Raw genomic sequence first — 14538 nt, forward strand, 5'->3', positions numbered from 1 at the left:
TTTAATCTTTATTCTTAACACTAGGCCTTAGGAAGCTACTTTATTTTATATAAAAGCATACTTGTTTGATGCTCTAAAATTATAAATTTTTGCTTGCCTAAGTAATATGCAGAGAGGGACTGCTTCACAATGAAGTCTGCAGAAGAATTGCCTGCTGTGAAAGTATTTACAGTGCTGGTAGCACAAAGAGTGCTTTGGTCGTGTGGGGTTTGATGGTTTCAGAATGATGTCTGGATGCAGTTTGAAACTGGCAGGCAGACAGTGCAGCTGGGTACCGCAGAAAGAGAAGGTGCAGGAGCATGGGTATTTCATCCCTCACCTGGTGCTCTTGGTGGGACCGGTGGCGCTGTCCATGCAGCACTGTGGCAGCGGCCAGCTGAAATCTGCCGAATGTTTTTCCCTTGCAAAACTGTTACCAAGGTCGGTTCTCGAACGTGGTTGGTGTGGCCTAGGCCAAGCTGGGGACAAATTACAAATACACAGAGATTCAATTAGAAAGAGGAAGAGAGGAAGCCAAGATGATGAAATTTATCTTAGATGGTAGCAGACATAAGTAAGTTAATAACTATACCAAGACCAGCATGGAAATAATGAAATTAATTCTGATTTTCTCTATCAATGTGGTTCTCACAGCTCAGATTGTCTCCTAAAAACCAGGCGATAACAAGGCCATTCCAAATTTAGCAGATGCGTCTTAATGACTGAACACATCCTTGATTTCCACTTTTGGAGAGATAATTAATTCTTAGAGAGTTAAAAAAAAGCAAACAGAACGATCTATAGTGCTTTCACTTAAAACACTTGATTTCTTGGTTTTTAACACGGATTGCCTTTGTAACAATAAATAAGCAATTATGAAAACATACACAGAGGCAGACTGTCTGCTCTACATCTCTGCTCTTAGGGTCTGACTGGGACACCAGCGTTTCAGCAGCTAAGCACCTCAACATCCTTACGGAGGATCCTGTCAAGGCCCTGTCAGGGACCTCCCGAAGTTTCCTCAAAAATCAACGGCCCTGTCAGTAAGGTACTGTGCAACCACGGTGAGGAGGTGCCCCATCCGTTGTGATAGTGAAGAGCAGACAACAGTACCAAAATGAGGCCATGAGGGATATCACTGGACCTTGAATTTGAGAGGACTGAGGGAGGAAGGGGCTGTGGGGTGGAAGCCAGTGCATTAGCAGGCATCTCCGACTCTCCCACTGAAGTCCCTCCCTCCTCCATATACAGGGTAGGCGAAACACATCAACCTCGAATCTGTTCGCAACCTCTTAGAGGCTCACTTTATTCCTCTTTATAATGGAGGCGACAAGACTTCCTGCACGAACATGAATATGTTTTATACACTGTAGTATTATAAAATATAAAAGTATTGTTGTTTCATTCTTTCCATTTTCCAGATCAACTGATGCTCCTAGGACTAATCTCACGTACCACCGATGACGATGACGATGACAGAAGCCAATACTTACACAGTGCTGCTTACTACGTGTCAGGCACCTAGCAATGTATGTACACACATACTTGGACATACATTCAGTTGATTCCGGGAATCACCTTGCTGTGATGTTTCCCTTAAACCACGGTGCAATACTTACTTGGCCACAATCAAGAGAGACACGAGTATACACAAGTGGACGCACTGAACCAGCCCCACGGCAAGTGAGGTGCAGGAGGCACCGTGACAGGCAGGATGAGCTTCCTAACCTATCTGTTTCCCAAACGAGGAATGTGGTCAGATTTCTAGGATGTGAGAGCAGCACGTAAGATGAATATTTACCTGTCCTTCTGAATTGCTTCCCCAGGCATACACATCTCCAGTTGATGCCAAAGCAAGTGTGTGTTCAGCTCCAACTGCCACATCTTCTATGACCACTCCAGCCAGCACAGGGATTTGCTGTGGTCGATTGTGATTGCGAGCACGCCCCTCTGGCAAGCCTATCAAGCGATCTGAAAAAATAGCAGGAGGAATTTATGAATGGCACAGCACAGTCCTTTTATGGTTTCTAAAGAGTCATTGAACTTTCATGGTGGAATAGCAGTGACGTATAAGTCACTGGGGCAAAAGCTGCTCTTCTGATAAGGTGTACTGGATTCTGAGTGAATGAAAAGTTTGAAACTGTTTCTTTGTAAAATGTCAGTGTCCTTATTCATAAAAATGAATACAATTAAATCTAAAATTAGTAGCTTATTTCAAACCAAGAGGCACCTCCGGTACCCTCATATCTGAGAGGGCTGGTGTGTAGTTCACAAAGGCCTGAAGCTCTTACATTCTAAGAAAAGACGTTACTCGATCTGTCTTGTCCTCAAACTTCTAACCAACCCCCTCCCTTACCTTTGCTTCTCAAAGTGCAGGCCAGCCCTGGTTTCTCCATGCCCTCCAGGCTTGTCTGGCTTGGCCACCTTCTACAGCCTACCTCCCACTCTCACCACTGCACTGAAACTGTACTGTCAAGAGCCACGAGTAGCTCCTAACTGCCAACTGCAGCAGCCTCTTCTCAGGCTCCAGCCTGTAGAGCCCCATGAAGCCTTCTGATGGCATGGCCTCAGCTCCTCCTGCCCCTTCTGGTGCACTGGCTACCGCTCTCTCCTCTCCTTTCAAACCAACTCTCCCGAGTCCTCTTCCTGTGCTCACCTGCTCTTTACTCACATTCCCTAGAGTTCTATCCTCTTCTTTTTGTATTCTGTACGCTCTCCTTGGGTTTCTTAGAGGCTATTACTATGGCTTTAATTACATCATTATACATTACGCAAGCCTACATTTCCATAACCTGTCTCTCTGGAGTTCCAGATCCAAATCCCCAATAACTTGCTGAAAATCTCTCTATATATCTAGAGCATATGGCCCCCAAACTAAGCTCCTTACCTCTTTCCCCCAAACCCTGTCCTCAGTCAGTGGCACCAATATTCTTCCAAGACTAGAGACTTCACTCCAGGTGTACTTCTTCTGCTTCCTCTTATCTGCCTCACATACCCCTCAGTCACAACTTGCCAAGAAATTATAGTTAAGAAGGAGAATATTTTGCCAGGGAATCCCACTGTGGATGTTTAGATTAGGAACCTGCTCAAGATGTGAACCCTGAATAGCTATGAATTCCTAAGACCTGAACCCCCAGTGCCAGGACTAGGGAGTGGGGCAGGATCCAGAGGCACTCTGGTGGTCGAAGCCATGTTTGTGGTAGCACGGTGGAGGCAGCAGGGAGGGGGAAAGGGCCCTGGCAAGACTCTTCTAACCAGAGTGAAGGCTCTGGCGTAAGGGGCCCTCAATGGGGAGGAGAGTGTCTTTAGGACAAAGTTCATGAAGCGCAGCAGAAAAGTAGCTAGCACATGAAGGTCACAATGTCCACTCATCACCCAGCGCAAAAAATGACTCAGTTTAGATCACTTTCTATACAACTGGAAGGCAAATGTTTGTATAATACATATGCACACAAAACAAGCAATGTAATGCCTTGAAAATGCCTTACCTTGGCCAAAGGTATACACATGACCATCCTTAGTCAATGCAACAGAAAACTGGGTTCCACAAGCAACCTTTTTTATTCCAATTCCACAAAGAACATCAACTTTCTGCAAAACAAAAGTGTAACACACACTTCAAAAAGGAAAAAAAACAAAACCATTGAATTTGTCTACCGAGATGTATGAACACAAAAGATTATCTTCCAATAAAAATACTAATAGTCACTTACCTCTTTCCACCTAAATCCATACTCCCAAATGACATTTTCCCATACTGCTTGTCAAACTACTTGAATTTGGGGGAGGAAATGTGCAATGGGACATTTGATTAAAATCCCCAGGCCTCATATAAGGTGGAAGCATTCCTCTGGGCAACAGAAACCAAGGAGTCCTGTGGCCTTTTAAAGACCGCTGCAAGATCATGTAAAGCCATGGGCTGCTCCCAGTTAGACTTTTTCTGCTTTCAGGTTACAGTAACTGGTTTATCTGTTCTCCAGAGAGGGCTTCCTGGCTTTGTCAATTAAGCTGAATATTCACCATAGTTTACAATGTGTCACAGACGATATATAGTGGTGAATATGGAGTTGAATATAAAGTGAATATTTGTAAATCATGATGCTTATTATATGCAGAGGGTGCCCAAAAAATGTATACACATTTTAAGATAATATCTCTTAAAATGTGTACACATTTATTGGGCACCCCCGATTTGGCACTCCCGATATGTTAAGAAAACAAAATAACTGTGTAAGAAGTCTTCTGTAGAGCCAAGAAAACTTCTATAATGTATGAACACAAAAGATTATCTATTATATTAGAAAATAATATTTTCTAATTTATTTGTTTCTGCACTCGGATTTCCTTTCTATTATTTTTTAAAGGGAGGTGCATACCTGTATAATTCAGTGGTAATAATAATCAGAGATGGCAGCAGCAAGCAGAAGGTTACAAAAGATTGTTCATGGTTCCCTCTATAAGACACCCTGAAAATATGTTCATAACTATTTCTTCTTTACATGGGAGGTAGTGCTACAGTACGCAGCCTGTATACAGAGACAGACACTTATCCTTGCAGAATTGTTACATCCAGTTTAGCTATTAATGGCTTATTTAAAATCAAGATCTAGAAAGCTGAACATTTAAGAATAAACAACAGAAGCGTCTGAACTCCATTATGAATTACCAAAAATGTTAAAGGTAAATTATCTCCAACTAAAAAGAGGTACTGACATAAATGAAAACTGTTGTCTGAAACACTAAAGACAATACTGACCTGAGGCGAAGATTTTGCCGTGGAATTTCCTAAGCCTAGTTTTCCGTAATCCCCATCTCCGAAAGCCCACACCATGGAGCCATCGGCTGACACTGCTAAGGTGTGGTTCAAGCCACAAGCCACCTGGAGAAATAACAGGGTAGTCAGTAAGGCAAATCATAATACCTAAAACACATACCCTTGTTTCTGGAATCATTTTTTCATTTCAGTGATAAACTTGGTTATGATTCCAAAGATTCTACATGTTAACCAAAATGTGTCAATGAAAATAATTCCTATGTCCACAAACAAAAAATAACTTTTTCTTCAACGTGAAATCCTTCAATTATCTGAGGCTAATTCAGAATCAGAGTATAGAAGATAGGAGAAGTACATAGGACTCAAAAATACTCCTTCACACCAGAGAAGTCTAAGGTATGATACAGAAAAAGACACGGATATCTTATTTCCTTGTTAAGATAGTCTCAATGTGCACAGGACTGGGACAACTCCTGTCTAACATCAGGAGCTATCGGTGATGCAGCAGTTCAGCGACTACTTCCAGCCGACTGGACAGGAGTCACAAAAATCTGTATTCTTTAAAGGTTTTATATCAAGTTGTATTAGTACTTTAGGAGGGGGTTTTAAAATATTCACATCTTGAATTAATGTGGAATCAAATACGACAAAGTTATATGACAAAAAAAACAAAAGAGTTAAAATGTGAATTTTCATATAGGGAAAAAATCATGAAAAATTATCAATTAGGCCAAGCATCAGATTACATTAGATGCACAGCAGATTAAATATAACTGGTGATTCTTTTGTTCCTGAAAGGAAAGTGTCTAAGCGCACAAACAGGAAATGAGAAACTCTGATCAGATACAGTGAGCATTGACTTATTCCGTGCCTGTCCAATCTGATATCCCTCCAGTGCAGTCACTCTCTCTGGAAGTTTTTTATTAGAGGTGTTTCCAAGACCCAGACGACCATAGTCACCGTTCCCAAAGGTAAACAGTTTGCCATCTGAAGTTACCACTGCAGAGTGCTTGAAGCCACAAGACATCTACAGACAGAACCAAGGAGAAAAACATTTTTGAGAAAGGGTACTTAGAAAGAAAGAAATCAGTTATTTTTGGTTATTATATGGTAATAAATGTTACTGACAAATCAGGATCTTCAAGACCCGTATGTCACACCTGCCCAGTGACTTTCCTGCTCCCCCAAGCCTGATCTACTTCACCATCCTCGGGAAGACCAAGCTAAGCAGCATCCCTGGGAACAACTTGCTACTCTTCAGCTGTGTACAGATGACCCAGACTACATGAGATAATGAATGGGGAAACTCTGTAAAATCTAAGGTGCAATGCAATGTTACAGTATTATTTTAGATCACTAATAGGTTTTCCAGAAAATGTGTATGAACTCAACCTTTGTGACAATAATGATAGGCTGAAAGCAAAGCTTTTCATTTATTGGTGTCTTAAGAACTGTGTGGCAAGAGCTACATCCATAATGATTCCTCCAAGGACCTGCAGCACCCTAGCCTGGGCCAAGCAGCTGGCTCAGGAAAAAGGACTCCATTCTAATTCCAAAGCCAGTCAGATGCTGACAGAATGAATATGAACAATCAGATACAATGACTCTCTTATGATTGTGTAATACATTTTTACTGTTATTTCCCATTACCTAAATTTGAATTGACAACTAGTACGTTCACATTCAAAGGCATTCAAAGGCAAACTTATCCATGTCTGCCTGACCTGCACCACTTCTTCTCCTTGTAAGGCCTCAATCTGCCTGGGTCGCCTCTGCCTGTCGCTGTTCCCATGGCCGAGTTTGCCATAATCACCATCTCCCCAGCTAAAGACTTCACCACTTTCCGTCAAGGCCATCGAGTGCCCATCGGAACCACAAGACGTCACCAGCTGAGTCACCACAAAGCCTGGAACAGAGCAGAAATCCAGTAAGAGTCACTGTATGTTAAACTCCCCTCCTTACTTGCAGCTGCTAAAGAATATTCTCTGAATCGAAATATGCCAAAATGGGACTACAGAAATAAAAACAATTTCTTAATTTTAAATCAAATTTGCATAAATAGCCTACCAAATTGGGAGCAGTCATATAAAATAATGATGTGACAAGGAAGAGGAGGGTGACAGGAGCAGTTATAAAGGACTATGTTCTAGCTACTCCTATAAATGCTTTAACGGATTATCTCATTTTCTATTTTCGCATAGAACCTATGAGGCAGATATTATTGTCACCACTTTAACAACTGGGAGAACTGAGTCACAAAAAGGTCTAGTAACTTGTGCAAGGTCCCAGAGGCAGGATGTAGTAGAACCAGATGGAAACCAAGCCCTCCCACCCTCACTGCTATGCTCTTCACACTTGGATCTCAAGGAGAACTCAAGAGCTACTCAGGAATTGGTTCTAAACTCCTTGTGACTTGTACTCTTTAACTTGAAAAAAAACCACACCCTCTTTGCTCTTTGTGTAGGCATCAGAGTCAGTAAAATTTAAGAACAAGCCAAAGGCTCCTGCAGTGGTTTCTCCAGAGGTATTCTTTTTCTAAGTCATAGAGAACTCTGACAGAGATGCTCTTAAAGTCTTTAGTACATTCCCATATAAACGGATTTTTAATTTTAATGGGACATATGCATGACTGCTACTGCTATTAACAGTTGCCTAATTACAGTTTTGCAATTTTAAAGAATTTGTTTATATTCTTTAGTGGGTTTTAAAACAGTTATTCATACCACTGAATTCTACCATTGCTATGATAAATAACTTGCAAAATAATATAGCTTAAAATATGGGAATTAGGGCTGTACATGCCTAAAAGAGAATCTCAACATAAGTGAAACCCCTATATGACTATCTAGGGAAAGTTTGAGATGAGCTCCAGCATAGGCAAACATTCCTGCAGTTAGGCCATAGTTTCTGACCAACTTTTAATTGAAGATAATTTTACCTTGTAAGGCTGAAATAACTGTCAGCACATGAAGGTCATCTGAATTTCCTTGTCCTAATCTGCCATAACTTCCTTCCCCACAAGCCAACACTGTGCCATTGGCCTGGATGACAAACGTACAATTCTGACCACATATGACCTAGTATAAAAACATACAGCTAAATATATTATCCTTTATTATATAGCTTTAACATGCAAATATTTAAAATAATTTCATTTATACCTAAGATACCATCATCAATTTTTTTATCCTTTCACTACAGAGGAAGGGTTAATGTAACTAGGGGGTTCCTGTAAGCCCTTAATTGTTACAAAACTGCTTACTTAACTAAGAGATGTATGAGGCTCACCTGAGTTTTTAAGATAGTTTGAACTATTTTATTTACAGGGATTTCAGCCAATTGTGAAGAGTTTAAATAATATTAACAACAAAGTAGATAAAATAAAAAAGAGGAAAGGGTGACCGGGAAATATGAAAGACTGGAGGTCAGCAAGAGGTATAAACTGGAAGGGATATACATGAGAAAGAATAGTGCATTCTGGGACTTACTGAGGTAGAGAAGAACGAAAGAGAAAGCAGTGACCTCAGGAAAGGTTTGGATATATAGTAGACAATTACTAGAAGAGGGGAGGGGTGTCAATGAAATCTGGTTAAAGATCTGAGTAAGTCTATAGCTCCAAAGAGAGAATCGATAATTAGAAGTATCTTCTATAAATAAGTATTGGAAAGGCCTAATGCTTCAAGATGTTAATTTATTAGACGTGAAAGCAAGAAAAATTTAGAAAATTATTAATACAACTTAAGTCTGATAAAAACCTTAGGAAAACTTTTATTTGGAAGCTATAACATCATGCCTTTCTTTAGTGATTCCTTACAATGGACTATGAAATGCACAAATTTATTCCCCAGTGTTACTGACAGCAAAGGAATCAGACAGAGCTATCAGTTTCCAAGTTTCTTCTCCATTTTTTTACCCTGATAGTTACCTGTTGGGCCTGTGAGAATGAGGGAGCTGCTGCAGGTACCATTACGTTTCTTCCAGCTTCTGCCAGTTGTCCATGCCTGCCAGCACCCCATAAGTAGACATCACATTTACCTCCAAGGTGCCAGTCCTAGATAACAACAATCATCTCAAAATTAGATTCTCATTCATTCAAACAAGCAGGTACTGAGTACCAAGTGTGTGCTGGTCTCTATGGGAGACACCAGGACACAAACACACAAGCATTTACAATCAGAAGATTTACTGGAACTACCATATAGTGATGTCCATCTTTACTGACCTCAGGTCTGGAAGTTGCCCAAGACATAATCTGTTCATCCATGCCATTAATCCATTTACTGTTATCCTGTAAGACAGGGCAAATGTCAGGATCAATCTTGCTTAATCACATTTACCTGTTCTTAACTATTAGGTTGGTGCAAAAGTAATTGCGGTTTAAAAGATTAAAATAGCAAAAACCGCAATTACTTTTGCACCAACCTAAAAACAACTAAGTCTTCTTCTAAAACTTGGTCTTCACAAAAAAGAACTTGGTAATATGAGAAATTAAGCCAGTTTTATAATCATGCCAAACTTGACTTTAGGCATTGTTAGTATTTCCCTTTATTATAAACACTTTCACTATCAACTATCACTATCACCTTGGTGATTCAAAGCTAACCATTTATGTTTTCTGAGCACCCAAAGGAATAAGGTCATGTCCAGGAGCCACTGTCCCATAAACTTGCTGTATAGCTTTGAGCAGGTCACTTCATCTTTCTGGGCTTTAGTTTCCTCATTTACAAAATGACAGATTTGGGGCAAATGGGCTCAGAAGGACATTTCCTAATTAAAGTGTTCTCATTTAGATAATTTTCCTCAATTCATGTCTGTTTATATTTTATCTATATTTATAAATTCAAATATTTGTATATATAAACTTTAAGTCCAGGGTGTGTTGGATCATGTGCTGGCCTGCAGTACCTACATCATAGTTTATATTGCTAGACACTCAAATACAATCAGAATGCTCTTCTATATTCTTATTTCATGGTGATTACAAACATGATTGAAGTGCCAAATAATTTAGAATCTATACATGAAATAAACCTTAAAAGACGACCAGGAAAAGATGCTAAAATATATACAAATAAGGTACTTACAGGCACTTATGAACAACAAAAAAAAGGGAAAATATGGGACTATGTCATTGAGAGCTAGCAAGTTTATAAGAGCTCTAGTTCTCATATAATCAATCCCTGTCACCACAGAGGCCTGACAGCAGATCAAAAGTGACTATCTGAAAGCAAAATATTTTAAGTTTATCTAAGGGTATGTTTCTAGCTATTCAAGCTAGCAAATACTTACTGAGGAGCTGCTACATGCTAAACACCCATGATACAATCTCAGCCACAAAGAACAGCAGTTCCTATTACACTTACCATTAGGAATACAAGTTCATCCTCTGGAACAGGCTCTAGATCTGGAACAGTAAAAGATTCTGGAAACTGTGCTCCATTGGTCAGGGCTTCAGCAGCTTTTATGGTGGTTGAGAAACATTCTAACCAGGCCCACTCATTCGGATTCCAGGATGCAGGGTCAGGGAGACAGTTCTGGTGGTGTGGTGGCACTGGAGGGTTACACAACAGCTGGTCCAGATGAAGTCCCACAGCAAGGGAAGCCAGACACTGCATATAGGGGCTGTGAACAAGCTGGTCACCACAAACCACATGAGGCTAAGAGAAAAATGCAAGGACATTACGCTGAAGAACCTCTGACAAATATTCTAAATTAACCTACTGCAATCTGATAGCCTGTAATTTTATTTTTTAAATTCACTGTTTTTTAAGCTTTTTACTATGAAATAACTTTAGATATACAGAGAGTTGTAGAGACAGTAGAGAATTCCTATAAACCTTTCACCCAACTTCCTCTAATGTTAACATCTTCCATAACTGGTGCATTGATCAAAACTAAGAAATTAACACTGATACAATACTAACTAAACAACACAACTTTATATGGTTTCCCATTAATACCCCTTTTCTGCTCCAGAATCCAATTCAGGATATCATGTTGTTTAGTATATTTTCAGTAATTTTTCTTGATTTAGGAAAAAAAAGGCAAACAGGTAACAATTGAATCAAGGACAGCTGCTCCTTTTCACAATTCCTCATTTACCAAGAGAACTCTGGTAGCCGCCAAAAGAAAATCCTTTTTTCATGGTGCTCCCTAGTTGTAGGAGAGCAACTCTGTGACAGACTAAGTGATTCAGAAAATAAATTGTGAAAAAAAAAAAAAAAAGAAAAGAAATTGTGGGCAAATGCATCAGTGAAATTAACTGGGTGTGGTAACAGTTGATTATATTAATGTAACTTGGCAAAAAAATTCCCAAACCAAACCTAAATCGCTCTAAATTGCTCTACCTAGGGGTAGCACACTGTGACTAGTAAGGCCTGGAAGACAGGCTACACAGGAACAAATTCTGTAATTCCTCATTCTAGTATTTAATGACCCTACTCAGTCAAACTTAGCTTTTCCATACAACTTTCCACAAGGAATCAACTGATGTGGGGAGATGTTCACTCTGACAGCCGTATCCACTCCCACCTCCCAACTCTGGGATGGCAAAACCACACAAAAATAGATATATTTTTAATAGGTATATAAATAGGTAAAAAAAAATGGGAAGATACTACTCTGAGGCACAGGTATTTTAAGAAGTTTTAGAGTGAATAAATAATCTGAAAAAGAATGATATAAAAACACCATTCAAATTTGAGGGTTATTTTTAAACTACTCTCACTAAAATAAAGTAGGAGTAGACTTAGGATTACTGAACAACTGCTGTAAGCATGACTCATCTTCATTTGATTCTGCCCAAATAGCCCCATGTATTTTCCTCAGACCTCATCCTCTTGAGGGGTAAATTCAAAGCTGTAATTCAAATTCCAAAGCACCAGGTATCTGTAGATCTGTAGGAATTAGTGAAATCAATCACCTTTTCATAGGCATACTGCTCCTGAAGCATCATGGGTAGCCGCTCCAGAAACGCTCTCATGCAGGGAGCCATGTTTAATCCCAGAACACCTTGCTGTTTCAGTGCTGTCCTACAGGTTGCTAAAACATGATTGGCAGCAGCCCATTCTGGGGTACAATTCACAACCAAAACATCCTGATGGAAATAAATCATGTCACAAGATTTGTTTAAATAAAAGATAAAAAATTCTATCACCATTCACATCTGAGATATTCCTTCCAGTAATTGCATTAAACATGTTTGCTTTTTGGACATTTTATGCTGTACTTTTAATGCCTATGAACTTCAAAACATCCTAAATTTTGCCTAAGTAAAAACAAGTGAATAAGAACCATAAAATTTGTGAACTACCTTGGATTAGCTGATTCTTCTAAGAGACAACAGGAATTATTTGCTATTACATAGGACTTGGAGGACAAAGTATCTAGCATATTTTAAAAGTCTGACATGACCACAGGGATACCAAAGGAAGTAGTACTCTGTCTGCTGAGGGACATATGTGCAAAAGAAGCAGCACTCGAACTGTGGCTCTATGGTTTATTCTACACAGGCCACTACTGCCTAGGGTCTGGTTCTGTATCTTACTTCTAGTACGACTATTCATGCAGCTTTACAGGTCTATTTCAGTATCATTTAACCACATAGAATGTACACCAGAGCAGCACAACGACTCTATTCATTAAGGGTATAAAAGGCAATATTAAAGGGGATAATGTCATAGAATTACTTACTTCACAGCAGTAGGGGGCTAGTATTTTTTTAACTAGAATATTAAATTTGGAAACCAAAATATATTGTGTATACTTGAGTTAAATGTCTTTGAGATGGTCCTTCTTTTCAGAGAAAGTTCTTTTGAGACAGTTTAGTGCTATCTCAAATCTCATGGCAGAAAGTCAAAATCCACTTTATAACTTACAATGGAGATGAAGTCATTCAATAACTAAGCACTTCACTGAAGTCTGGGGTATAATAGGAAGAGTACTAGATTATAAATCAGGAGACCTGAGTTCTACTTTTCTTTCTGCCACTAAATAGTTGCATTATCTTGGGCAAGAAATAATCCCTCTGAATATCTGTTTCCTCCTCTGTAAAGTGGGATGTTTGGACTATGATTTCTAAGATACCTTACAGCCTTATACCCTATGATTTGATATAACTTAAATTACCTTTGATCTATTTGAACAAGCAGCAACCCCAACATCTGGAATCCATACCGTGGTGTGAATAGCTCCAGAGCCTATCACAACAGTTTGTAAGACAGAGCCATCCTAAAATGAGATGTATTTATAATATGCATTACTTAACCTTGGCTATTATTTACATTTTAAATTTATACTTTACATTCATAAAAACATATTCTAAAATCTACACTTCAGCTAAATTTGATGATGTCCAATGACATACCTACTACCCAATTTTCTAGGGCCTCGAAGACTTTAAAAGAACTTATCAATAAAAAAAAAATTAAAGGGGAGAGGATTCTGAAAGGAGTTTTCCAGTATTCAAGATATTACTACATAAAATATTCCTAGGATTGATTGGGTTTGTTTTTATCATATGTAAGTTAATGAAAAACATTTCTTAAGATAAAAATAACATCTATACTCTTACCCTTAAAGACCAAATGTTCATGAGCCCACCTAGTCCACCAGACACCAGGGCCAACCCATCAGAACTAAAGGCAACGGTCCGAACGGGGGTGATGTGTCCCCGCAGCTGATAAACACACTTGGCTCCGGCTGGTTTCCTATATCCATCCTGCAATTCATTTTTGTTTTTAACATATATTAAAATTAAAATAATTTATAAATTCAAGATTAATAATTCATTCTTGGAAATTTTGTATTTCAGTATAACACTGGGGAAGAGGGAAAGATAACTCTCATAAAGATTAAGCTAACTGAGAAAACAAAATATTAACCTGGTTCTCCTTTGCTAACGGTGAGTTTCATCTTTTTTGAAACACTTCTAAGCTAACTTCTTACTCTTCAAACTGGCAGAAATGACTACATTCCTAAGTTCCAATTATCCCTCAGAGATAAGTAAACTGTAACTTCTACTTCTTAATGAGTGTTTTAATTTCACAAATTTAACTATGCAGTTTTCATTTATAGCCTCTAACATTTGTGAATTGTATATGCTGGCTCGACACAAAGAGGTACATCTATTTGCTGCAGATGGTTCTGTCATGTGATGTCTAATTCCGTATTTGCTCTGCAGGTTTTAGAAGTAAGATAGGTAAGGCCTGTCCAAATACTCTCTAGCATAAAGAACAAACTAGATTTATCTTTAGTGCTTCTACCTCCACCTCTGTGATATTTTCCTCCCATTAGTGAGTTACCTACCCATCCCTCCTCACCTCTTCCTCCCTGCCCGAGCTCCCTCTTCCTTCTAGTTATGACAGAGTATAATACCAGGTGTATGCATTTACCCAAAGATCACATAAAGCATAGTATTTCTTTCAGGGATATTTGTGTCATGGACAAAAGAAACAGCAACAGAGGCTGCAAACTGGTAGCTCAGAGATGCAATTGGATTGGCCACCCAGTGCTGTAAAGAATCTTAAATCAGGTACCAATGTTTAACATTGGGAGATTTTACTTAAAACACTGGATTTTTTAGCTTCTATCACAAAAAAAGACAATTTAGTAACAATAGGCTCTCATTTCTTGAGGGTGACGATCAGCTTTGTGGCAATGTGCCCATTATATGAAGTATGTGCACTTCTGGGTTTTGTTTTTTAAACCGTCTCCACACCTTTCAACTCCCAGCTTCAGGAATTTATATTACGTGCCTAGATTGTTAGCCCTGTAAGCATCTATCT

At 39.1% G+C, this 14538-nt stretch overlaps 1 protein-coding gene across 1 annotated transcript in view; it reads right to left on the reverse strand.

Annotated features, from left to right (window-relative positions):
• Positions 1-14538, reverse strand: part of HERC1 (HECT and RLD domain containing E3 ubiquitin protein ligase family member 1) — a 175389-nt gene that overhangs the window by 12071 nt on the left and 148780 nt on the right. Inside the window, exons 58-70 of the mRNA XM_081047817.1 lie at positions 13326-13472; positions 12881-12982; positions 11676-11849; positions 10117-10410; positions 8976-9041; positions 8679-8804; positions 7692-7830; positions 6478-6659; positions 5625-5780; positions 4736-4858; positions 3468-3570; positions 1781-1950; positions 320-458 (exon numbers count right to left, since the gene is read on the reverse strand). Coding sequence (XP_080903943.1) covers positions 320-458; positions 1781-1950; positions 3468-3570; positions 4736-4858; positions 5625-5780; positions 6478-6659; positions 7692-7830; positions 8679-8804; positions 8976-9041; positions 10117-10410; positions 11676-11849; positions 12881-12982; positions 13326-13472 — 1921 coding nt within the window. The remainder of the gene's footprint in view (positions 1-319; positions 459-1780; positions 1951-3467; positions 3571-4735; positions 4859-5624; positions 5781-6477; positions 6660-7691; positions 7831-8678; positions 8805-8975; positions 9042-10116; positions 10411-11675; positions 11850-12880; positions 12983-13325; positions 13473-14538) is intronic.

Source organism: Rhinolophus hipposideros (assembly GCF_964194185.1).
Source record: "Rhinolophus hipposideros genome assembly, chromosome: 5".
Lineage (NCBI taxonomy): Eukaryota > Metazoa > Chordata > Mammalia > Chiroptera > Rhinolophidae > Rhinolophus > Rhinolophus hipposideros.